This window comes from Pan troglodytes, chromosome 11 (assembly GCF_028858775.2).
Source record: "Pan troglodytes isolate AG18354 chromosome 11, NHGRI_mPanTro3-v2.0_pri, whole genome shotgun sequence".
In the NCBI taxonomy this organism is placed as follows: domain Eukaryota; kingdom Metazoa; phylum Chordata; class Mammalia; order Primates; family Hominidae; genus Pan; species Pan troglodytes.
This window is the reverse complement of record NC_072409.2, coordinates 36811938-36839430: the sequence shown is the minus strand read 5'-3', so window position 1 is coordinate 36839430 and position 27493 is coordinate 36811938. Positions and strand designations below refer to the sequence as shown.

The following is a 27493-nucleotide window of genomic DNA, read 5'->3' as shown; positions in this document are numbered from 1 at the left end:
GAGTTCTTCCATCATTATGAAGCCTTCTGACTATATTTTGGGTCTCCATGCCAATTTCATTCAGGGAGAGATGTGCAAATGAGTGTGCTTGAGTCACCAGTCTGCTTGACAGTTTCAGTTCTCCCTGTAAATCAGTGCGTTGATGTCTAGGTAACAGGAGAGAACTGCGGCCTTGTGAAACTTGGCCTTGGCCCCAGTGGGTCTCAAACCTCTCTGGACCAGGGAAAAAGCAGAGAGAACAGGGGCAAGTGGGGTCACTTAAAGGGGACCAGGGACTTTAAACTCATGTAATAGGTTTCAATTTTGGCAAGAAAAGAACCTAGGAAATAAATCTTTCACACCATCTTTTCAGACTCTCACTATTAAGTGAAACCTGGTTAAAAAAGTTCTATTTCTTCTATTATGAACAACAGTGGAGGGTTATAGCAAAGGAAGGAGCACTGTGGGATGCCTGAATTTAAGGGAAAAGTGAATTAATGGGATAGAGAGAATTCCTTCTGCTCTAATGAGAGTGCCTACCCCACCCTCGTTATTGTGGTAACATAACTTAGTAGTCTGACATAGGGCTCTGGATCCTCCCATCACTAGGAATTCTACAGTTTAAGAATATTGGAGCAAGACACCTGTGGCACTCACCTGGCTGGTGTGGAGCCAGTATTGCAGCTTGGATTTGTTTTTGATTCGTGGTAGCAGCAGCCTGTATACTATGTGCTCACCAATGGTGGTCAAAATGGACAGACCAAATCCAATGCACAGCAGCACAAAGAGTCCAGAGAAGTGTTTGATGCCCATTTGCAAAGTCTGTGACAGAATAGGAAAGAAAAGGCCGTGAATACAATGATATACCTGGCCCAATGCTTGTGTAATCTTTGGTTTTAAGATGGATATTCATTTTTTCTGGACTCAAGGAAAGCTGGAGACTATTTCTCCCTGTGTGTTCCGTGACCTTCATTATACATCATGAAAGAAATTCAGCCAGGGTTGGACTGAGGGCTGCCGAGGAGCACCCAATGCCTAGAGGGTGAGAAATAAAAATAAAATTAAAAGCTCTCCAACCAACTGAACGAACTTTCTCTTGTCCATGGGGACCCCGAAGAAACCTTAAAAACTGAGTTCCTGGCCTTGATTGGATGGGAGGTCTGTCATGCCTCAGTTGTCCCTTCCTTATTAACCTTTAGCCATAATTCTTTCTTAAGAAGTAAGCAAAAGCTAGCTCTGGAAAACAAGAAACCGATAACTCATTGCTTTATCACCTTTAGCTAATCACCTAAGGCCATAACCAGATTCTCCCTCCCTCTTTGCAGTTTCAGCCTGACAGCTCACCAGTTTCCCAATGCACCCTTCCTAAAAAATGACCACAATCTCCAGATGGTTTTGGCCAACTTGTGGGGGATGCATAGTGAGGGTTTTCATGTCCTCTGCTTCACATTTGGACATCAGAAGACCAAAATCTCCACCCTCGGGTCATGCTAACACCACCATTTTTTGAACATGGGCCCAGGAAGAGGCATGAAGCTCAACTGCACATGTGCATGTATCTCTTTTCATAAATATTTATGACTCCTCCTATAGCTTACTCAATACGTATACTCAGCCACCCCACTCAGCATAAATTCCTGTTCCCTTTTACCCCTCCCTTGAAGTGCTTGCTCTCAGCTTCTGCTGAGGCTATGCTTCCCATTCTGCAGGATGGCTGGCCTGCTGGCTGCAACCCTTTATGAGAACTAAAGATCTCCTGGCCAAATTTATGAAGCTCATGATTCTTCAGTTGACAGGCGCTATTCGTATGTTAATCCACTGTGCAAATGGCCCCTGGAGTTGTGCCAAGGCCCTAGGTCTGGACCACCTTATGGTCTCTTAGAGATTGAGAGAGATAGAGATAGAGAATTGAAACAATTTAATATACCTGGTAGCTGTCAAGGAAAGAACGTCCCTCAGGGAAGAGAATGAGTAGATTTAAGGGGAAAAAGATGATGAGTTCAGTAACTTTGGAATTTGGATCTGGTAGGGAACATGGAAATCATCTAGTTCATTTACAGAGGAGGAAAGTGAGACCAGGGAAGTGTAGTAAACCGAGCCAAGCCACAAAAAAGGCATAGAAGAGAAAGAGAAGGAACTTAATGATATTTATTGGTTGCTTACTTTCTGCCAAGTGTTTTACATTAAAATAGATATATAACATCTATTTTATAACTAAGGGAAGTGGAGTTACTGCAGCTTTTAAGTGGCAAAGTTGGTCTTTCAGTCCATTTCTGTTCAGCTCCAAAGCCTGGGCTCTTTCTGCTCTACTGCTATACACCAAAACAGCAGCAGTTATAGCAGCAATAGTAGTTACAATAAATATCTGTGGCCAGCACTTTGCTAAGTGATTTGTGTAGATTAAGAAAACCCTCACATGTACTCTAAAACAGCCATTATTTAGCCATTGACATCAATGACAAGAGTCAATCCCGTAGAAGTAAAAATACTTAATATATTGAGTTAATACTAGGTGCCAGGCACTCTTCTGCGTATCATGGGATGGAGATAGAAGGAAGTTATATCTTTCCTTTTAAACAGCTTGAGTCTAGGGAGAAAACAAACATATACCTCCATGATACATTTGATCCATGCTTCCTGGGATTTGTGGGGAAGCTGGTTCATGAGATAACATTTGAATAAGACAGGCAGGATGGGGAGGTTGGGTGGGGAAAGTGAACATACTAATCTGAGGGTAGCATAAACAAAGGAAAAAAGACATGACTTTCCTGGACAGTGGTATAGTGTTGTGAAACTGACTGCTGTGGCTGAAGGAAGAGTATACAAGGCATGAATAGTGCCATAGTTTGAATGTATATATCCCTCTCAAACTCATATGTTTAAACCTAAACTCCAAGGGTTGGTATTAAGAGCCCTTATGAAGGGATGAGTGCCCTTATAAAAGGGCTTGAGGAAGCTAGCTAGTCCCTTTTGTTGCCCTTCCAGCCTTTCACCATGTGAGGACACATCATTTGTCCCCTGTGGAGGACAAGCAACAAGATGCCATCTTGGAAGCAGAGACTGGGCCCTTACTAAGACAATAAGCTTGGTGGTGCTTTGATCTTGAACTTCCAGCCTCCAGAACTGTGGGGAATACACTTCTCTTCTTTCTAAAGTACCCAGTCTCGGGTATTTTGTTATAATGGCACACATGGACAAAGATATGCAGTGAGAGAGAAACAGGGCCACACTAGGCAAATCCTCAGATGCCGTACTAAGGAGCCTGGGTGTTATCCCTTTGCTGGAAGCTTTTGGTCATCATTATCATTTATAATTATTTAGCATTGAATATGTGTAAGGCACGATTCTGAGCACTTTATCAATGTAGCAACTTGCCTTATCTTTATGACAATTTATAAGGTAAATACTGGTATAATCTCCATTTTATAAGTGAAGAAACTGGGCAACAAAGAAGTTCAATAACTTGTCCAAGGTCACATAGCTCGTGAAGGTTAGAGCTGGGATTCAAACCCATGCCGTCTGTTTTCAGAGCCCACAGTCTTCACTGACTCATTTGTCTGATGTGAATGATCCTCCCATTCTCTTTAAAGGTTTTCCTTTCATTCTCCCCACCTCTCTCCACCTCTTTTCTGGAGAAACAGCCGGCCAGGCATGATTCAGGCATAGGGTGCATAGGGAAGTCTATCTGGGGGTCAGGACTCAGAAGAAAAGGTCGGAGATTTCAGGCTGTGTTGGAGCCTAGCTCAGGAAATCTCTTTCCCTCCATGCCAGTACTGCAGGCTGTGAATCAAAGACTAGTGTTAGGGTCACTAGAAAAGAAAAGACTAGAGCTGAGCAGGGGCTCGGAGACTGGCACAAGGCAGGAAAATTGGGCAGATGACTTGGGAATGCAGGCCGAAGCCCAGCCCTACGAAACAAGGAATGCTGGTCTGGGAAAGGGTTTGGTAGGGAAGCACATTGGACCCCAAGGGCTTCAGAGGTACTAGGGATTTTCCTGGGACATCTCTGTGTGCAAATGGTGACTAGTTATGTAAACCTGACATGCAGAAAGTACATACAAATGTGTCTGAAAATAGTCCTTGACCTAGACCTATTTTAATGTGTACAGGATATGGCTATAATATGAAGGATTCAGTGAGTTATTGGTGTGGATTAAGAACAGACTGGGGGAATTTAGTTTGGACTGTAACATCATCAAACATTCAGTTAAACTCTGAGCAGATGGGCCCTGCTTTTTTATAAGACACTGCCAAGATGAGGAGGAAAGATGTAACTTGCAGTGAGTCATCTTGCCTTTATGGACATGACTCCCTCTGTTTCCGTGTGCATAACAATGATTAGTCTTATTTTTCTCTTAGTACCTCAATAACAAATAGGCCGTATTGTTTATATTATACATTTTTTTCTTTAAACTTCTGTTGTTTATACCCACATGCTGATAGACTAACAGAAGTAGTTATTGTTTTTAAATTTGGCATTTAATACATATGCCAGATACAATATACCTGTATTATGATCTTATAATTACCCTGTAAGTTAAGTGTTATTATCCTTATTTCACATTTGAGAAAGCAGAGGTTTATAGGGGTTAATAACCTTACTTACCCAAGATCATGCAAGCTACTAAGCCGGGATCCAGGCTGCGGATCCAGGACTGTCTGATGCCAAAGCCTGCAATGCTTCTCAAACAATCGCCATTTATAGGTATCCTTTTCTAGTTGAATCTTCACTATTCGCTATAACAACTATCACAATTTTTTATTTAAAACTCACATTGGAATGGAAAATCCACTATCATCTGCCTGTGAACACCAGAGAAAATGTTTCAATTGTGTCTGAGTCTGAGTGACAAGACATAACAGCTGCCTTTGTAATTCAGTGGTTCCTCCCCTAGGATCACATTGTTTAAATGTGCTGTGCATATGTGCATCTTCCCCATATTATCAAGTGAAAACTTTCTTTCTAGTAAAAAACTGCTCAACTTGATACTCATTATTGGTCAGAGGAAGAAAAGAAGGAGTTATGAATATTCAATATCAAATATTTAAAATACACTCAGGTGATGCAGACAAAATGATAATTGCAGCTGCAAGTGACTTGAGTGGTAGCACATTCAGAAATGCAAGCAGAAGTCCAGTCTCATGCTGTCAAGAGCCATGTAAATGAATGCAAAAAGAATGCAAACAAACATATGTTTTGAGGTTGTTGTTTTTTCCCCCTTTATCCCATTGCTTCAGCTGCAGCTTCATTTGCTAGCTCATAGCCACACACTTCCAGAGACTCAAGGGCCAGGGAGAGAAGGCTGTCACAGGATTGATTGATTGGATTGGATTTTTTGAGACAGAGTCTCACTCTGAGGCTCATACTAGAGTGCAATGGCACAGTCTTGACTCACTGCAACCTCTGCCTCCCGGGTTCAAGTAATTCTCATGCCTCAGCCTCCCAAGTAGCTGGGATTACAGGCGTGTGTTACCACACCCAGCTAATTTTTGTATTTTTAGTAGAGACAGGGTTTCACCATATTAGCCAGGCTTGAACTCTCCACCTTAGGTAATCTGCCCGCCTCAGCCTCCCAAATTGTTGGGAATGCAGGTGTGAGCCACTGCACCCGGCTAGTCCCAGGATTGAGCCAGGGACAAACCTCAGGCATTTATTGCTCCACTTGGTCCTTCACAAACGTACTCTAGCCCACCCCATCTCACTTAGGCAACTCTTTAACTAGTAAGTAATCATTCAAAAAATTGCCTTGCTCATGTATTTCATTTTTCTAAAGGTTATTTATAGTCATTATGTTTCTTTAACATTTTATTGTTAATTTACATTAGTATATATTTACTACACTGTGAAGAAAAAACATAGTTTGTATCTGATACTGTACTCTGCATGTTGCATGGAGGAATACCAACAAATTATGCACTATACAACTAATGTTTTAAATGCTTTATGTTATGCAGAAATTCTTGGTAGATTGTCACATATCCATGCATTGTGCATTAGATATTAAATGTCTACAGGTGTCTAAGAGTGTTTTAGCGAATTTAGGGAAACTGCTAGAGATTTTTGAATGAAATAGGAATACTTTATTATTTTTTCCATTTGAAATAATGGAAAGGGCTTCCACCATCTATAAATTTACTAGCCAACACATTTCTAGGAATGGACCAAATTCAGATAAAAGGAGATGTTTGTACTATCACAGGTGTGGTCTCTGACCAGATCAGTAACATGTATAGGATAAGATTATAAACTTTGTTGTTGCACAAACCCTGCTTTGTATTTTGTTCAGATGTTGTCACTTGAAACATCTGACAGCTGGCTCGATTAGTGACTAGTTCTCAAGTCTCCAGCAAGAAATGCAGATAAAATGTTTCACTCATCATTTGTTTTTGATGTTACTAATCAAGATCTATGCAGCTAATCCTTCCTTGTGCCCATTCCACACCTCCCAGCACATAGCAACCACCTGATTTCTCTGGTTTTCTAGAGTGTTGTCTATACTCATTGCTTCTAATTCCTTTTCTCCCATTCTCCCTTAGACCCTCTTCAATCAGACTTTTGTCCCCTCCCATCACCTGTCAAACAATTCCTGTAAAAGTAAAAAATGGCCTCCATATTGCCAAATCTAATGGTCAGTTTTCACCTTATTCATGTATCGGCAGCTTGGACGCCATTGATTACTCCATCTTCTTTGGTATAGTTTCTTAACTTTGTTTTTGTGATACTTCTTTCTCTTTGTTGTACCTTAGTCTCTTTTGCTTTTCTTCTTCATCTTTCTGACTGTAAACATAGGCATGCTTTCAGTTTTTCAGCTACACTCATGTTCTCATTCAGAGTCAGCTTTAAATACCACCCAGATGTCAATGACTCCCAAGAGTTGGGGGCTTTTCTGTCCTAACTTCCTACTCTGCCTCTTTACTTAGGTAATGAACAGACATTTCAAAGATAACACATTAAAAGCAAACTCCTAATTTTCCCTCTGAAACCTGCTGCTTACACAGTCTTTCTCATCACAATGAACCTCCATCCTTGCCATGACACAGGGAAAAAAACCTTAGAACCACCTTTGATTCCTGTCTTTCTCTAGCATCCCATTACCCTGTGTATCTGCAAATATGGTGGAACCGACCTTCAAAGTATATCCAGAATTCAACATCCCACCACCTCCACCAACCACCCTGATCCAAGCCACCATCCCCTCTCACCTCACCTAGATTATTGAGACAGCCTCCTAGTTGTTTTCCCTAACCCCTTCTGTCTTCTTCACAGCAGTGAGAATGACTGTCATGTCACTCCTGTGCTCAATGCCTGGTCATGGTTTTCTGTCTCTTGCAGAGTAAATTCAGAGTCCTTGCAATGGGCTACGAGGCCTCACAAGATCTATTTCCTCATATCCTTCTTCTCTCTCACTGGTTGACTTTGCTCAGCCACTTGGGCTTCCTTATTGTTCCTTAAATCTATTGAGCAACTTGCCACTTGAGGGTCTTTTCATTTTCTGTTCGTGCCTGTAAACTCTTCTGCCAGGAATCAGTATTGCTCCTTCCCTCACTTTCTTTAGGTTTCTTCTCAAATGTCACCTATCCATGAAGTTTACCCTAATCACTGTGCTTAAAAAGGCAAATTCTCTTCCCCCTTCCATCCTCTTTCAGATACAATCTATCTCTCTTACTTTGCTTTATTTCTCTCTTGACATAGTATGTGTTTATTTGTTTATTGCCTATTTCCCCAGCAAAGTAGAATGTAAGCTACAGGAGGGCAGCATTTTTGTCCATTTTGCTCGATACATACTCTTAATTGTTTAGAACAGTGCCCAGCACTGTGAATATTTTTTAAATGAATGAATGAAAGCATATGAAAACTAGGATTTTTTGTATAAAATAAATTTGCATAATTTCCCCCACCCCCGATCCCAAACAGTCTCATTATATCACAGAAGCTTCCTAGAACAGTTCTTTAAGAGAGAAGGGTGGAGATGGACATTCTCAATTAAAAGGAGAGGAAACAAGGCCCAGTTTTGCTAGCCTGACCTGATCATGCTAATATTCACCAATCTAGAGATCTACTGTTGAAACTGGGACAAAAAATTTTTTAAATTACTGAAGTAAAACATTGGAAACTGAATGCAAAAATTTCAAGAGGAATGTATTGATTTTGTTTTCTTAGGATCCTTTCTTTGGGGAACTGCCCTCTTCCTGCTTCATGTGGTTTTGATGTATCTACCAATCACAGACTCCCTGCTCCCCATTCACCAGGCAAAGCATGAGACTCAAGGCCAGCCAATGTGAATCTGAAACAGAAACATTGGATATCAAAGGTGTTTGGAGATGAGTCATTTCCAATGTCAGTGCCCCAAAGACATAGTCCCCTAGTTCCTGCACTAGCATCCTTGGAGTGCTGTGGTTCGAGGCTTCATCTGTCACTCTCTTTCTTACTTCAAAACATTGAGCTTTCCCGTTAGTCTTTTGATAGGTTTTTGCTTAAGTTTAAAAATCTGTTGCAGCCAGGCACAGTGGCTCACACCTGTAATCCTAGCACTTTGGGAGGCTGAGGCAAGTGGATCACCTGAGGTCAGGAGTTCGAGACCAGCCTGATCAACATGGTGAAACCCTGTCTCTACTAAAAATACAAAAATTAGCCAGGCATGGTGGCAGGTGCCTGTAGTTCCAGCTACTCGGGAGGCTGAGGCAGGAGAATTGCTTGAATCCGGGAGGCAGAGGCTGCAGTGAACTGAAATTGCACCACTGCAATCTAGCCTGGGCAACAGAGCGAGACTCCATCTCAAAAAAAAAAAAAAAAAATCTGTTGCTTACAACCAAATAATCTGATTCAGTATATGTACTGTTTAAAGGATTAAAGTCCTCTAGCTCCGAGGTGTGAATATAACTTCTTTTGAGATAGACTGTATCCTGACGCAGATCTCAGAAATGAACGGGTGGAGCCTGTTTTAGGAAGTCTTCTCTGACAGGGTAAGGCTGTGTTGCTTTTGCCTGTCTCCAGCAGCCTAGTATATAGTAAGTTCAATAAAAAATAAAAAGCACATGTCTGAAAAGTAACTTAATTACATTTACTCTGACATTTCCTATTAAATATTTTTCCCCAGAGCAAAATGACTGCAAGAACCTGGGAAAATAATTGTATTTTTCAGTGACCTAATGCACTAAGCTTTGTATCATCTCCTTTCTGGATCTGCACAGCCAAATGCTGATGTTCAAAAATTTTTTTCCTTAATAAGAGAGCTGGTGGCAGGGGGAGAAATAATGATTTTAATGAGAGGTAAGGAAAAGAAAAAGGCTGTGGTGCTTCTGAAATATGGATGACTCATAGATGCTTGGAAGCAGGACAAGGAAGAAGCAAATGCTATTTCTAATTTTGAAGACCTGGTATCTATTTTATTTATTTATTTATTTATTTATTTATTTATTTATTTCCTCCTGATTATTTTGCCCAGAAGAATAGTTAGTTGCTCAAAAGAACTTGGCAGATTCATTGCTGTGTCTGTACATATGGCCCCTTGTTGGGGAGAAGTAGGAGAATGATATCCACATGAAATGTGGGCTCCAGATGTACCAAAGACAGAGTTTCCCAGGTGAGAGAGTCTGGTTGAAGAGAGTTAGGTAAGATTGTGCGGTGCAATCATTTGGAATTAAAACATATATATTTAACAAGAATCATGAAGAGGGAGAAAAAAGATTCATTCAGAGAACCTGGAAGTTTCTCATTAACCAAGACATAGTGAAAGATCACACTTAACAAAAGAAACAGAAGAGGAGATAATTAATTAACGCAAAATCCAGGGAGACACTGCATGAGCCTGAGTAGTGCTCACACATTTGGATAAACAAGGATTTTGACAGCGCTCTCTGCATTCCTTTAACCTGGAAACTGCTTAGTGGCTCATCAACATGGCACTGCCCATGTTGCTGTGAAGATGCTTCTCTCTCCCTGTTTCTTAGGATTCTTGAGCCCCCATCTCTTTTAAGCTTGGGCGACCATCTTTTAGGGTTGAAATTGTACTTAATTTGCCACATTAGCTCTGTTGTGCAGTTTTTTGAAAAATTTATTATTAAAACGACTCAGAAAAATATTTTTAAAAACTAAATGTGAGATTACCCATAATCCTTGTACTATAAAACAATTACTTTCAATGCTCCATTTTCTCTTCTGAACAATGACCATATGCGCACATATTTTTCAGAGTTCTAAACATAGCATATAACAAGTTTGCATTATGCTTTTTAAAGAACTTATTTTCTAACATAAACTATTTTAATATTAATTTCTAAAAATATTATTTTCTAAATATTATTTTATTTATTAACTTTAGTTGCCTAATACTATCACCTATTGTTTTTGTTATAATTGACTTGACTACTCCCAAACTGTAGTTGTTTAATTTTTTAAATATTATAATTTATTGTATATATGACAAATATTGCTACAATAAAAATTTTGTGTATAGCATTTTTTTTTCTTTTTTTGAGATGGCGTTTCACTGTGTCTCCCAGGGCAGAATGTAGTGGAGCGATCTCAACTCACTGCAACCTCCGCCTTTCTGGTTCAAATGATTCTCCTGTTTCCGCCTCCCAAGTAGCTGGGACTAAAGGCATATGCCACCACGCCTGGCTGATTTTTGTATTTTTTTAGTAGAGATGGGGTTTCAGCATGTTGGCCAGGCTGGTCTTGAACTCCTGACCTCAAGCGACCCACCTGCCTCGGCCTCCCAAAGTGCTGGGATTAAAGACGTGAGCCACCGCGCCTGGCCATGTATAGCATTTTAAAATATTTTTATTTCTTTGAGATATACATTGCAATGAGTGAGATTACCTGGTCAAAGGATACAACTGTTCTGATGACTTGTGATGTGTAAAATGACCCATAAAAAGGGTGAAAGCCATTCCCAATGCCACCAAAGATACTGTAATGCCTAGAAGGCTTCTGTTTTTGCCAACTGTTTTATAATTAATCATTTTTCCTGTTTTAAATATTGTAATTTGTATTTATTGAATTAGCAAGGCTATTTTTCCGTGTTTGTTTTACCTATCTCCTTTTGAATGAATCATATAATGACTTTTTTGCATATTTATTTATGCATATCAGACACAGGCTTTTTTTTTGAAAAACTGCTAACCCTTTTGCTAACATGTTATGTTTCTCCTTTTTTATGTTTTCTTTGTTTTATTTTATTATATAAAAGTTTGAAGTTTTACACAGCTATACTTATTTTGATTATTGTACATTTTTCTACTGTTTCAGGCATTAGAACATATTTATTGTGGGGATAAATATTTTGTGTCCAGTGTTATATTTTTAAAAAATAGTGAACTCTTCAGTCCGTTTTGAACTTCTGTGCCAAAGAGTGTAACTATGTTAATTTTTCTTCACTGAAACTCTTAATTTCATCTCAATATTTCAGAGACTCCTTAGTCAATAAAAAGCTACCTCCATATTAGAGTGACCTGCATTTCTTTGTAGTAATTTAGGTTTTTATTTAAAATCTTTAAAGGTTTTATTTAAAATATTGGTAATTTTTAAAAAACATTGTGAGAACAAACACCATGTAAAACCAGTAACAACAAAAGCAAACATTTGTAGGTCAGAGTTAGCCTGTGAGTAGTCAGACTGTCTTCTGATCTACACAGCTTTACTGCTACTACAGTGACCCTTCAGTGTTAGAATTTTTCATTATGAATCAGCTAATTCCTGATGATTCATGATTTATAGTTCACAGTCATTGGCTACTGGGGTAGGTACGGTAGTTGACACAGCAGCAGAGGAGTCCGGTCTGAGTCTCAGTCTAGTGGCCTTGTTCCTCTACCATAATGACACTCTATTTATTTATTTATTTATTTGAGACGGAATCTCTCTCTGTCACCCAGGCTGGAGTGCAGTGGTTTGATCTCAGCTCACTGCAACCTCTGTCTCCCTGGTTCAAGCAATTCTCCTGCCTCAGGCTTCCGAGTAGCTGGGATTACAGGCACGTGCCACCACGCCCAGCTAATTTTTGTATTTTTGGTAGAGATGGGGTTTCACCATGTTGGCCAGGATGGTCTCGATCTCCTGACCTCGTAATCTGCCCGCCTCGGCCTCCCAAAGTGCGGGGATTACAGGCATGAGCCACCGCGCCCGGCCAACACTCTTTTTAAAAACATCCGAGCCTCCTCCTGTTCAAAGTATTCAAAATAGATATAACACCATAGCAGACTAACTACCTACTCTATCTCTTAACAGAAAGAAAGAGTCAGTACTATAAGTAGAGAATGGAATTTATACTTTTTTTAAATAAAAAATTGTCTTCATTTAAAAAATTCATACTGTTCCTCAGACAGTGGCTTAGGAATTTGTAATTAACAAAAATGTCTGGAAGATATTTTTTCCTTGAGAATGTTTCTAAAGCTTGAGAGAATATACACCAAAGCTAAATTGAATTTGCTGAGGCCATATTTTTTTCTCTGTTTCAAAAAGAGTGTCTAGTGGTCTGGGGATTGCAACATATGGTACAGAGCAGACACAATCCAATTAACATAGGATTCATAACAACATATTGTGACTGATCTCTATAGCCTCAGAGCATATTGGTTTGTGTTATCGGTTTAATCTAAATATTGTCACCTGTTCCTCAAGATGAGCCAAAGGTGGAACATGGCTTAAAACTGTCTTTGTCTAAAATATCTGTTTCATTGCAATGCATAGAACCAAAGAGGTGGAGGCTGCTTGTTCTTTGACAAGCAATTTACCTCTTTGGGCTTCAGTTTCATCATTTATGAAAACTGAGGCTTGATTTGATTACGTGGTTAAGACTATAATAAATAATTTGTAACAGGTAGATATAGGAGCTATAAAAATAAGATAAATGCAGAGAGGTAGAAATAAAGCTCAGGATTTGGGGTCAGAAAGCCTGGTTCAAATCCATGCTTTGCCACTTACCAGCTGGGCGACTTTGGAGAAGATGCTAGATCTCTACATGGCATCATCTGTAATGCTGAAATAATGGCACCAGACTCACAGTGTTGTTATGATGATTAAATGATATGTATAACAAAGGTTATATCAAAAGTTATGGGACAATTGCTCAATAAATGTTTATTATCATCATCCCAAGAAACTGTATAGAACTAGATTTGTTGGCAACTGGCAATTAACTGACAGGAAAAACAAAGCATTCTGATTTGGGAATAAATGTGATTCTTTTAACCCAAATATCCAGTTAGATCTTTCAAGTGCTAAATCCAGATACAGGCTCTCAGTTCAAGGTCATTGCCACAAAGCCTTAGGTAACTATCTTGAGTAGATTTATTGAACAATTAGCTTGTAAATTCCAGCCACTCCAGAAACCGAAATACATTTCCTCTCTTTGTTAAATGTGAGCATGTAATCCAATATGTTTCAAACCCTTGGTCATAATTTTAAAATTTCCATATTTTAATGTGCACATTGCAGGGTGTATAAATAATGCCTCTCTTTAATGACAATAATGTCCTCTTGGCTAGCATGACATGTGCTCACTTCCTCCATGTAAAATTCCTCCACAAAAAGTTAAATAGGTTGGGCTGGAATGAGAGATTTTGTTTTAAAAATTCTCCAGTTCTCAGGTCAGAAAGTCTGTTGTCCCCTCTGCAAATGAAGGAGGGGTGAGGACCTTGAAATTGTTCCCATTGTTTTCTCTCTGGGCTTGGACATGGGCTGTACACTAATGTCCAGTTAATTTTAGAGTGGGTGTAGCTAAGAACTAAGTAAGTGTTCAAAAGCAACCAGTAAGCCTCATGTCTCCTTTACATATTGATCTTGTAGAAGGGGAAGAAGGGGGAAGGGAAGGGAATTAGTTGAATGAAAGTGGAATTGTGCTCCAGGTGTGTTGCATACCTTTTTGAATCCTCAAAATAACCCTGGGGTGGATCCTCTTTTTAATTAGATGGAAAGACACAGAGAGGCTAAGTAAATTATTCATGCTCACACAGCTAAAAAGAAGTGAGTGTGATAACAACCCAGTTGCAACTGAATCCAAACCCAGGTGTGTCTGAATCTTTGAACATTACATAACCCTGATCACCACAGGGTTGGGAGCATTTATCACAGTTTTTAGGGTTGAACAGGAATTGAAGGGGTAAGGATTCCTATTTTTGTGGTTTCTAAGTAATCTATTAAATACAAAAGTATATGGTAGGGTACCTTGATAGATGGGTTCCCTACAAGTGATTAAATTTGTGGACTTTTTTTTTTTTTTTCTATTTTGGTCAAGACCAGTTGCCAGCTTCTTCCAAATAAAATAGCAGTAAATCTCCTTGAAACAGATCTTCCATGTCCTGAAAAAAGTTACCTGAGTGGTATCTCTTGGCTAAGCAAGTGTAGGGAGAGTATGTTTCATTGTTCTGCTGTTTTGAGAGCCTTAAGCATCTTATATGGGAAGTGGTTCTCTGTGAGAAAGAGGATTGGTATGGAGGCACAGATGCTGGGACAAGTCCTAGCCCTGCTCTTCTGAGGACAGTTCATGCTCTGAGAACTCACAATAGTATGTGGGACACCTCAGGGAGCTGGTAACATTTGGGGTACAGGCAGTGATGTATTTACTGGTAAACAAATTCTCCAAAACAAAACAAAAACAACTAAAAGCTTTTGTTCTTTTCTCACCATGGCTGATCTAAAGCTACCAACATGACATAAATGAGTGGGAAGAGACACATGCATTCTGGATCTCCCCTGGAACCACAGGCTCCAGCTCACCCAATGGTGGAGATCTATTAGTGTGTGAGGACTTCTGCACTGAATGTTCCACTAGGGAAAAGGCTTCCTGGAATGAGAGAGCTCTCAGTTTCTCTGCTAGGCCTCAGATCTGATTTTCAAAATCAGCATAGCTGGTGTAGCTAGCATCCACCTCTGCTGCGGAGACACAATTGTCAGTCTCTGCATCTGTGAGCAACAGACATAATGCCACTTTGGCATCCTAGGGAGATTCCACTGCAGCCTGACTCTACTGCCTCTCCTCCGTAGGACAACTAACTAAATGTCCCATTCTCTCCACCTGGGGGTAGGGACCAGTGTCGGAGGTGAGAGCACTTTCTGGGAGAACACTTTCCTTGCCCTATTTAGCTGGAGGTCCCCTTCATTGAAATTAATGCTGGTGTGGGCTGCCAACCCTGGAAACCCACTGCTAATGAGGATGATGGCTGAGCTGGGCACTTAGTCCAGGCTTAGCATTTCCTATAAGAGCCCTGAAGCTAGTTTCTGTTCAGGAGCTGGAGCAACAAGTCAGGAGGAGGCCAAATGAACTCCTACCCCTCAAACATGCACAGCGATTTCTGGATGCATTGTGGGGAATGGGGCTGCAATCTGCCGAAGGAAAAGATGGGATTCTGTCCCCTAAGAAAAGTGATTACGAGATGCCCAGCAAAGACAAATATATTTGTCCCTGTTGCTACAATAGGAAGTTAACAATCTGGCAAGATATCTGAACACAAGCAAATGAAAACAGTTCACCTAACACCCATTCAAATTATAAATTTCCTCCCATATACAAAATGATGAGAAATAACAGCAAAAATGTATATTTTCTTATTTTTGAACTTTGAAAGTTCTAGTTTGGTCTTTGAATCAAAACAAAGTAAAAGATGTTTATAAAAGCCATTTCCTTTTCTTTCCCCACTATGCTCATTTGACTTGCTCTTCCCCCTATAGGGTACCCTGAGTCATTCAGAGAAGGAGAATTAATAGCACTGAGTTGGTGATGAAGCTCCTGTTAGGACATATGGCTTCACAAAAAGAAATACTTCCAGATAAGTCAGAGAGACAGTTGAACGTCTTGAGCAAATCTTGAAAGAGAGGGAAGAAAGCAGAAGTTGTTGGGTGGTGCTTGTAAGAAAAAGGCTCACACGATGAGGACCAGCTTCTTGTGGATCTCCAGGTCTCTGACCACAGCACTGAATTCCTCAAAGGATATCTTCCCATCGCCATCCTTGTCCAGGATGATGATGGTTTTGTCGACCAGCTGCTGGAGCTGCCAGTCCGTCAGGTTGTTGCCCACCATCATCTTCAGCACCTGGAAGAGCTCCCCGTTGGAAATGTAGCCATCTTTATCCATGTCGTAAATGCTGAACGCAAACCTCAACTTCTGCTCCTCGTTGCCCTTGACGCTGAACTGGGAGGTCCCCAGGATGAATTCCTTGAAGTCCACTTCTCCATCACCGTCGGTGTCGAAGACGTCGATCACTCGCCGCACCAACGGGTTGTGGCGCAGCTCCGGCAGGGACATGAACTCCTCCACGCTCAGAGACCCTGATTTGTCCAAGTCCAACTTCTTAAACCTCCTGCCCAGCCTTTTAATTTCATCATTGTCAAAGTGGGAGCACATCTCCGCCGGGTAACTGGCCTCGTTTCCCATTGTGGACATCTGGCAACGGCCACGGCTCACAGGGTCGGAGAGGGGAGCAGGGGCGGTGAGCTCGGGCGGGGCTCGTGCCCGGACGGTTGGGCCATGGGGTGGGGGTAGAGGGCTCCCGGGGGCCCTGGTCGAGCAAAAGGGCAGGGGAGCGGAGGGAGGGGCGGCAGGTCAGAGAGGGAGCGGAGAGAGGAGGGAAAGAAGGAGGGAAAAGGGGGCGGAAGGGGAGGTGGGTGCTGTCTGGGCAGGGGTATAGGGAGGAGAGAATGGAGCCTGGGGGTGCCCGGGAGAGGCAGAGGTGGAAAGCTGGGCTGCCCCTTCTCTTTTTCCTTCTCTCAAACTCCTTGTACCTTTCCATGATAACCCCAATTTCCCTGGCAATTATTTTATCTACTTATTTCCTTTTTTTTTTTTTTCTCTGAGAAAGTAAACCCCAAAGGAGAAGGGATCGCACCTGTGTTATTCGCTGCAGTATCCCAGAAGCACAGTGCTTCACAGGCAATATGTGCTTAATAAATATACGCCGAATGACTGAACTGCAACCAAGGACACTGTATACTTGCTTTACAGACCTAGTGTAAGGATGAAACAAGGTGACACATCAAGGCATTGATATAGTATGTTTTCCACGATTCCCTGGGAGGGGAAGCCGGGATTGACATCCTTCTGTACCTTTTTCAGGACGTAGGATTCAGAGTGTTTGTAAGAGACCAGGCAGATACCGCGCAGAATTTCTTACATGAATCACCTACAGGCACTAACATATTCCCGAGGAATATAAACAATGCTGAATTCAGGGCGTTTTTCAAGATGACACAGGTCTCAAGAACACAACCTCTGTTACTCTGTTCCCTCTTATCCATCATCTCATGCCCGAGTCACATCTTTGTTGTTGGTGCCTGGCGGCTATTCTGCAGAATACCTTGGGGGAACGTCTGCAATGTGCCCAAAGAAGCCTTTTGTGTGTGTTGAGAGTGACAGTCGCCTCTGGATGATCTCGCTTTTCTCCTTTTGTTTCAACTAGATTTGTTCTTTCTGTTGAAGACTAATCTCACATGCTCCCTCTTATTCCTTCTTCCTTTTGGAGCGCATCAATTACTCCAAATGCATAAGAAACAAATGTGGTTCAAGAGCAAACAGTTCAAAGGGACTTGGGGGAACCTCAGGCCACTACATCAAACTGAAAGACGCAAACACTCCTTCGCTTTAAAAAATGTTGGCAAGTTCTGTGTTCTATAGTTCAGCCAAAATATCAGTCTAAAGATAACCATGCTGGAATTAGCAAAACTAAGCCACTGATCACCTTATCATTAAGTCTGGCTATTTTACTTTCCTCTATAAACAAATGATAATCCATGGATATGTTTTAAAGCTGATTATGGGCATTACACAAATGAAACCCCCTTTCCCAATTAGACTGTTATATTGGAATGTTTTTTTGTTTTACTTATTTGCTTGCTTTTCAGTTATTCAGAGAAATGAGCATGGTACAGTTTGCATATAAGCCTATTGAATTTGCAATATTAAGGATACCACCTTAAATTATATTACAAGATGCCTAAAATCAGTGTTGGTCTCTAAATGATACCAACCACTATGGCCTGTGTTCTTTCTAAAGCACAAAGACCTTTCTGGACTCTCTGGGGGAAATATCCAGGCCCTGAAGGTGCAGTTCTGAAAAAATCAGAAACCTCAGGGGCAAGGACAGAACTCTATCTTTTGGGCATGCACTGGGGCTGGGAGCCTCTAGAATTGTGTTATTTCTCTCATCTTGTGTCTTTGACCACAGTGTAGTCCAGTTTCTTGGCTGCAAGTAAAAGAATCTACCTCTAAGAAGCTTAGCATGAAAGATAATTTGTTGGAAGAATCTCACATAATCTAAAGAAGAGCTGAATGATTCAGTCTTAGGAAGGGTGAGGATCCCACTGGGTTTAAGGAAATATTGGAACCAACGCCTCAGGACCAGTTATGTAATTTGCAGTGTCCTTTGTTTGAAAATGATTGAGAGCTTCAAGATGGCCACAGCAGAACATTAAACCAAGTACGGGACCTTATGAGACTGCATGGGCCACATGCCCATGAAGCTGGCCCTGCAAGGAGTTGGGCCCATTGACCTCTCTGTGCCTTTCACCTCTGCTTCTCTTTCCTTCACTCTCTCCTATGGTAAAGCAATTCTTCCACATTGCGGAGGACACAACCACTGACAGATTCCAGGTTAAGACTTTGGGGATTTTATCATCAGAAAAGACGGACTTTTCCCTGTTCTAGTTAGATGCCCACAAATCCCAGGAACAGGCTCTGATTGTTCTCACTTGGGTTGGGTTCCCACCTATGAGCCATCAGACATGGCTTATAACATATGGGAGCTTCCATTTGAACCTCATGGATGGAGCTGGTCGGGGGGAAGTGGGGGCTGGGTAGGAAGAGCAGGTACCAAAAGAAGCACATGCTCTTCCTTATAAGAACAGGGTAATGCTGAGCAGACAGAACAACAGATGGACATTAGACAGGTCCATTAGTGCTGACTCTATAGGAGAGAGGAAGCATTTTGAACTCCCTTCAGTTTTGCCAACTGAATAGGCCACAGATCCTGCTATAGTTACAGGCCTCCACTAGCTCATTCATTAGTGCCAGGTCCATCTTATTATTTGCTAAAATATCCCTTCACCTCTGTGTAGATAGAATTGGTATCTCACTTGCAGACACTCTTGTGTTTACAAACTGTGGGTTACAACACATTAGCGAGTGATGAAGTTGGTTTAGTGAGTTACAAGCAACATCAAAAAAATAGAACAGCAGATAATTGAAGAGAAAGTATCATCAGTAAGGGGAAGTACTATTACTTCATAAAGTTGTTTATAAAGTTGTAAAAAGTTTACTTCATAAAGTTGTAAAACTAAATATAGTATATATATGATAAAGGAATACCAGGTCATTCTGGGTTTGCAATATGACATATTTTCTTGCTTGGATTATGGTAAAAAATAAAGACAGTCTGACATATACTATAGAACGTAGTGTTTTGATATCTTATGTTATAGGCTCATGAGCCATGAGAATAATTCAACAGCAAAAACATTTTCATACTGGTTGATTCTCTGTGAGATCAGTATGTGGGGATAAAGTAGATGAATCTTGGAATAATAATCTATAGCAGTCTGTCTAATTATATATGTACTTTAAAATTTTTAGTAACATTAAAAAGCAAAAAAGTGAATTTTAATAATATATTTATATTAACCCAATATATCCAAAGTGTTACCGTTTCAACATGTAATCAATATTATCATTTATGAATGAGTTGTTTTATACTTTTTTGTACTGTATATTTACAGCACATGTCAATTAGAGCTCATAACATTCCCAGTGCTCAGTAACTACATGTGGCCATCATAGTGGACAGCACAGATCTAGACAGTTTAATGGAAAAGGAAAGATTTGGAGGCTAAAATTTTTGATGGTTGAATTATTATCCCAATTGACTGAATTAATTAGGTTAAAAAGAGGTATTATTAGGTATTATTAATTAGGTATTATAAGGTAGAAAGGATTTAAAATGGGACAACCCAACATCACATCTTAACGGTCCACTTAGGAGCAGTAAGACCTTGGACAAGTTGCTTGACATTAGTTTTCCCATATGAAAAATGGGGCTAATAATATATATTTTGTACAGTTTTGTGAATATTAAAGCTAATGTTAGTCAAGATAATAAGTCATTATCATTATTGCTGTTATTTCTAATTTTATTGTTACTTACCCTGCTAGTAGGGATGAAGTCTTAAAGGACACCAGCCTGCCCTGGACACTTAAGTGTACATATAGCCATTTAACAACACTCCTCATGTATTGGTTACGGTATGCCACAGGCTGCTCACACACTATACCAGCATAAAAGTTGGCTCCTCCAGTTCAAAACTCTTTGAGGACTGATTACAGACCTTCCATTGCAGACTTGAGAAACGCAGTAACCAACATCACTGGCCCATGAGGCACTCTTATGGATTCCTCACTTACATTCTCCTGAGTAATTCCTTGATAGTCATTTAGAAAGGAGCTCCCAGTGTGAAAACTCTTAGCTGTATTTCCCTATGTGAGTGTGTGGTTAGGAGGTAGGAAAGGGTAATGGAGAGAGCATAGGAGGTAAATAGTTGGTTCCAGCCTCAGCTCTTTACCTTATTAGCTGTGAGCCTTTGAGTGAAGCCATTGCTGTACCAGCCTCAACATCCTCATCTGTGAAATGGTGATAATACTTACACATGCTTCATCTACTGATGTGTTATTGTAAGAGTCAGATGAGGTAGTGTATATAGAAATGCTATGTAAGAGGTGAAATCTTGTCACAGGAATATTGAATGGTTACACAGACAGTATTAGGAAGACGGTACCGCTTCACTGAAATAATTCAGGTGTACAAGCAGAACCATTCTACTCTGTGCTGTAGAGGATGTAACATTATGCTAGATCTGGAGTTTTAGTCAATGTGAAGTTGAGTTCCCATTGTTCTACCTTTCATAAACTGTGTAACTCAGCATTATTATGGGACTCAACACCATTGTTTTGATTTTCTCTATAAATGATTCTTAGTAATTTCCATGGAAAACACTATTTGTTACTTTTCTGTTCATCACTGTGGATTGATGTGGACTGTAGGACATTCACTGAAGCAAGTAAATTAAAAGGGTTGACTAACTGTTTTGGAAGAAACCAGGAGCCTTGATGGCACCTCTATTTCAGCATGTCATTTTTTTCCCTCAAAAGTTTTTAGATAAAGAAATATGAGTAGGTCACATGTAAAAATAACTGACATTGGAAAATCAAACCAACGGAAATGGAAATGAGACCTGAGGTTCATATAAGGCTTCATTTTTCAAGCCAGTCAGGAGACCAGGTCACACAGCTGTTCTAGAAGCTATACAGGTGGTCCTTGACATTTGGTTGGAAGCTCTCACCTTTCTGTAGCATTGCCAGTCACCATATTTAATATCTAAGTGTACTGACGTTAGCCACAGTTTAGACTGTGGAACCACTAGCTCGAGTTTAAACTGTTTCTGAGCATCAGGTTTGTCATCTGTTTGGTTTTCTTCTGTAATACTGAAATGGTGTTTAATGAATTTTGGCATGTATGGTTTTAAATCAAAGTTTTGCTATTTAACAACTTTGTGACCTTGGGCAGAGTTACTTATCTGAATCTTTTCACTCATCTGTAAAACAAGGATGATGATTACTAACTCATAACATCACTTTCAGGATTAAATGAGATAGATTATAAGAAGAAGGATGCTCAATGCCTATCACATAGTAGGTACAGGAATGGTAGAGATTATAATTATTGCCTACTTTAGGCTTGCTTAAAAACTCAAATAGACTGCACACAGATATACTCAACTATTTATTTGTTTTCTCAACAAATAATTATTGAGAATCTACTATGTGAGAAGAATATAATACTGACCTAAAGTGGATACTTTTCTTGTTGTCCCTGTTCTCCTGGAGCTTACAGTTTTGATGGGAAGATGGACATTAACCAAATTATCATGTCCATAGATGTAAAGGAGCACCTGCCTTGAGTGTTACAGATGAGAAGTACATGGTACCAGGAGAGTTTGGACAACAGGAAATTTTTATTGGGGAAATGATGATTGATTTACAATCTCAAGAAGCAGAAGTTAACTAGATGTTCTGGGAAGGAATGAGTGTTCCAGGTAGAAGAAACTCCATGTGCAAAGAGGCCCTAGGGCAGGAGGAACAAAACAAGTAGGAGGAACTGAAAGAATGCCAGTGTGACTGGAGTAGGGAGGTCAAGGGGGAGAGCATATGGAGCATACTGGAGTAGGGAGGTCAAGGGAGAGCATGGTATTGGACGAAGTGATAAGATGGTTTGACCATTCCCCATACACTGAAGAAAAGACAACATTTACTCAATTATTCTTTATAGGGCATCATTTATTCAATCATGTTTTAACATGTAAAGCATTGGGACATTCAGAGATGGTCTTTGCTCAGAAAGCTTACTGATCAGTGAGTGAATTGAGGCATTAAAGAATTATAATTAATAATACAAGATGAACAACAAAACATGTCATCAGAGAGGTAAGGGAAAAGAACTATAAGAACTCAGAGAATTGAGAAATTACTTCTTGCTGGGAACAATAGAGGAAGACTCTTTTCTTTTTTCAAGAAGTATTTGATCCTGAGGGAGAAAAGGGAACAAGTACCATAATCACAGAAGTGGGAAAGAGTGCAGGTGTAGATATTAGCAAGTTGCTTATAATGGCTGAAGTACTTGAGCAAAGTAGCAGAAGATGAGCTAGACAGAACCAGATGAAGCAGGGTTTTGAATGTTTGGCTAAGACATTTAGTTTCTACCCAGTAGGGAAAGCACAAGTTTTATCAAAAGAACAACTTAATCACAATTATATTTTGGAGAGATTAATCTGGCATTGTGGGTAGATTGAACAGGACAAGAGACCAGTATCTGGGAGAGCAGCTAGGAAACAATGACATCTACAAATGCTTGTCTAGAAGAGCCTGAGCTGGGATGCAAGAGGCACTAGAAGTAAAATGTGGAGTGTATTAATTATTTTGCAAGAGCTATTGTAATGAAGCAGCACAAACAGGATGGCTTAAACAACAGACATTTATTGTCCCTTAGTTCTGGAGGCTAGAAGTCTGAAATCAAGGAGTTGGCAGGGTCATGCTCCCTTTGAAACCTGTAGGGCAACCCTTGCTTGCCTCTTCCTAGCTCCTGTTGGTTTGTGGTCATCTTTGGCCTTCCTGACTTGCAGATGCATAAATCCATTCTCTGCCTTCATCATCACATGGTGCTCTCCCTGAGTGTCTGTCTTTGTGTGGTAGATGGCTTCTTACAAGGATGCCAGTCATACTGGATTCGGGGTTCACTCTTGCTGCAATATGACTGCATCTCAGCTCAACCAGACATGTCTGCAATGACCCTATTTCCAAACCAGAACACATTCTGAGGTATTGAGAATTAGGACCTCAGAACCTCAATATCTTTTTTGGGGGACAGAATCCAACCCATAACACTAGGCTGAAGTCTTATTGGATAGAAGGACAGAGGGAAGGAGCTCAGAGGAGGCCCCAGATGTGCGTGCATTGGCTTCCCTGGCCAGCTAGCCCTAAGCTTTCATGTTGCAGGAAGCCACCTATATTGTGTGAGAAGAGGGGCATCTTTATAAAGGCTCCAGGGCTCTCTCATGATGTTGCCTTCTCATCCAACACGTCCTGAAATTCTACCAACTCCCACAGCCGCATGGGGAGGAATTGTCCTCAGATACCCTGGAGGAAATGTCAGGGCAATTTCTCACAATTTTAGACTTGGTTTTTGCCTTTTGTGAGAAAGAAAAAAGGTGGCTTTTGCAGTATTTTGTAACAACTCGCATCAATAGCCACTAGATGGCAATCTTCACACATTTCCATGCTTTCTCTGCTTTCTTCAAGCCCGAATCCTCAGAGCCTGGAGGCAACTCCTCTCTGCACAGGGAATAGAGGTGAGTGAGGAGTCCCATTTCCTGTGATCCCCCACAGACTTTAGTGCATGGAAGTCTAAAAAAATGGAAGGAAGACTGTCTCTCACAATAGTCCTAATCAGTTTGAGCACCGTTCATACCTTTTAGTTGCATAGTAAATAGCATTTCATAAATATTCATGAGTTTGCTGAATTTAACCAGGGGAAAAGCAAGAACTCTTAACAGTATGTGGTCTTGGGTGTAATTTATGCCCAAGTATCTCTGGCATATAAAAGAGGGGACTCTTATTCCGAGAGGTCTGTTTACTTGGTCATTAGCAAGGGTGAAGGAGACACTTGCTGAAATTAGTTTTCCTTCTCTCAGAATCCAAACTTGTGTTATTTATAGTAGCCAGAAAGCAATAGAGAAGCAGCCCTAATCTTGTGATGATATGGAGGGAGGGGAAAACAAGACTAGAGAATTGTAGGTCTTGGGCCTGTTCACACAGGAGCCTAACTTCGAAATACAATTGACTACATGCAAAGACCAAGTTACCATTGTTTCCATAAAGATCTGTTTTAAGTGCAGTCTAATGGTTTGTATAAAGCATCTTCACTTTTTCCCACTCAGACACTGAGCTAGAGGAAAGAAAGAACACAACACTACAAAAGTTAGTTAAACCAGCACTTTGAAAAGTAGAAAATTCCAGAATCATGCATTTCTCATTTTGCAATAAAAAATTATTTGGTTCTATAACATACGTAAGCAATACATAAAAGAGTGTTTATCTCGGAGTTAGAAGATGCTTGTAATGATAAGATGCTCCTGCTTTTTTTCGAGATGGGACCAAGATGGGCCTAAGAGGGTGGGTGCACCAACTGTAATTTCTTGTCTATGCTTATTATTCACCAAATATATATATTTTTTCTGTGTGCATGGTTCTATAATCAGGAAAGGAGAACATTTGTCAAGCCAGGTGTTCGCCATAAACGATCTCATTAAATATATTTCACACTTTCAGGCAGGCCCTATTATTATTCCCGGGTTTGGAGGAAGATCTGAAGTTTTGGAAGTTGCACAGCTTGCATAGACACACAGTGGTGGAGCTGGGAGTCAAATCCTGGTATGTTGCTTCCAGAGCTGAAATTCTTCTGTATTCTAGACTGCCTTCCATATAAGACTAGAAAAGATGTCCCTGCCTTTGAGGAGGTAGTAGGGAAGCTACAAGCCCGAGCACAGGAAAAGTAAAGGCCTATAATTTACTTGTGGGTTCACCTGTGACTGGATAACAAGCGGGCCAAAGAAAGCAGCCACCTGTAATTTTAGAATCCCTCAGGAAGGGGCCCTATTAAGAGGGCATACAATTCTGTCAATCCAGTATGATTGGGTGCAGTGTCTTTGAAGGGCAAGGCCAAATTGCATTGCTTACAATTTCATGCCTCAGTGTTTTACTCTGGTTTTGCCTGGAGGCTTCTTCCGCTACAGGGGTTACCTCCTCCAGGAAGCCTGCTTTGATTCCTTCTAGCTCTTCCATGTGTGAATTATGGCCTTGTTTGTGTCACGGCTTACCTTATATCTTCATCTATTGCTGCCCCTGTGGCGGTGTGGAATTGGGTATTTTTCACAAGTCTCTCTTGAGCTCCTATGAGCTCTCTGCCTGTGAGCTCTGTATTCATCTCTGCATTGGCTGCACCCAGCATGGGACATGGTACGTGGGAATTCAACACATGTTCGCTAATGGATGGATGGGAGAAAGGAAGAGAAAGAAAAGGAAGGAAGGAAGGGAAGGAGGGAGAAAGAGAGAAAGAAAGGGAAGGAATGAAGGAAAGGAAGGAAAAGAAAGACAGGGAAGAAAAGGGAAAGAAAGACAGGAAGAAAGGAAGCAAAATATTTGGAAATTGTTCTTGTAGCAAGACAGATGAAGATGAGGTCTTTCTCAGACTGGCTTCCCTTTCTTCAGACCTAATTTTACTCCATGTCATAAAAGAATACACGGACAACTTTGTGCTTCTTCGGGTTTTCAGAACATACTACCTGGATAGGTTCCATCTGACCTTATGCTTGGCTTAAATATTAAACTTAATTACTTAGGCTATTCTAAGGAAAGCACTCAGCTGTCAAGGTGGCTCTTGATATACACGAGTTTTCAATTTAAAGCAATCTACAGTCATTAACTCTCCTTGCCTCCCCATAACTTTCATCAGGTTGAAGAGCAGACAGTGACATTTTAAATGGAAAAGAGAAAAGGGGTAGGAATGAGAAAGGGGCAGGAGGGTGTTGAGATGTGGGCTAGCTGTCAAGAGCAGAAAATACTGCATTAAAACTGCTGTCCCCCACTGCTCTAACCATTCCCTTTGAGTTTTTAATATGAATTAAAGATAAACTGGTCAGAAAAAACTGACTGGCATTGAAGCTTCTCAATGTGACTTGTGGGATTCCCTTTGGCTTTCAATGTATAGTTGACTAACCCTTCCCTTTCCCCTTCCAAGAAGTTAACAGAGGAAAGAATGGATCTGCTGTGAGAGAACTCCATTTTCTCAATAAATATTAATAGGTAAACACATATTAATATATCACATATGCATTTTGGTGGTCCTTGGGAATCAAGTCTGGGTCCCTGGCCAGGGATGGGGAGCCCAGGCTGGAGGCCGGTCAGTCCACTGCCCTCCTCTGTGCCCCGGGACCCATATCTTCAATTAGTTAGGCCAGGAATCCTCTTAAACAATCCTACTTGAGAATCACAGCGTCTCTTTGCTGGCCATGGTACATGGTCCTTTATTTTAAGGCAAAGAAACAAGTTTACAGAAGTGAAGTGATTTGTCAAAGGTCATGGAACTGGTTCGCAGCAGGGTCAGGACAAATATGATTAACACTATCCATTCAGCACCTACTGTGTGTCAGCACTTTGATGTATGTGATCTCTATTCTTTATACCAAGCCAGAAACATAAAATATCTCAGTTTTGCAGTGTAGGGAAGTCAGGGAGGTTAAGCAATTTGTGTTCATGACATTTTAATGTGGATGTTTTGATACCATGGTTACTTTTACTTTTGCACCTATACCATGCTCCTTAAAAACAAACCATTTAAACTTCCATTTTTGAAACTACCTCATAACGAGGTTAATAGACATCTTCACTCCATCCGTGCCCTTTGGATCCATCTTTTAGTGGGTGAAGGTAAAGGCTGGGGGAGGATAGGAAAGGTCAAGAATGGACTGAAGGTCAGATGGAGGCTGGTGGTTTCAGGAATAGGGTGAGGCAAAAGATGGGGAAAGTTCAGATATGGGGTACTGTTTCCTGCTGCGCACTTCCCCTGATAATAAAATCACTGGAGAGTTTAATGATTTACTTTTGGACTGTTTCAAAATATGCTTCTCTTTTTCCCTATCCCATGCAATCAAGGTCTCTGGGTTCCAAGGTTAGAGCTTTCACTCTAATGTTTGGTTTCTTGCTTAGTATGTATTTGTTTCCCTCAGTACTCAATAACAACGGAGGAGATCCCTGGATTCAGCAAGAAAATCTTGTAACAATCAAGTAAGATATGCATTAAACTGAGGCTCAGAGAGGTTAGGTAATTTTCCCAAGGACATAGAACTGCCTCCTCCTAGTGATGGGAGAGCCAGGGTGGTCTGACTCCCAAGACCAGGGTCATTTAAGTGGACTTGATTGTACTTC

At 40.7% G+C, this 27493-nt stretch overlaps 2 protein-coding genes across 2 annotated transcripts in view; both read right to left on the bottom strand.

The window, feature by feature from the left end:
• GRIN3A (glutamate ionotropic receptor NMDA type subunit 3A) overlaps positions 1 to 27493 on the bottom strand; it is a 170471-nt gene that overhangs the window by 9205 nt on the left and 133773 nt on the right. Inside the window, exon 7 of the mRNA XM_003312211.6 lies at positions 637 to 801. Coding sequence (XP_003312259.3) covers positions 637 to 801 — 165 coding nt within the window. The remainder of the gene's footprint in view (positions 1 to 636; positions 802 to 27493) is intronic.
• On the bottom strand, positions 15745 to 16357 carry PPP3R2 (protein phosphatase 3 regulatory subunit B, beta). The gene has a single exon (NM_001243106.1). It carries the CDS (start codon positions 16355 to 16357, stop codon positions 15836 to 15838), a length of 522 nt encoding a protein of 173 aa, NP_001230035.1. The 3' UTR covers positions 15745 to 15835.

Excerpts from the sequence above, each read along its gene's own strand:
- PPP3R2 (NM_001243106.1), bottom strand. The coding sequence starts at position 16,357 with ATGTCCACAATGGGAAACGAGGCCAGTTACCCGGCGGAGATGTGCTCC.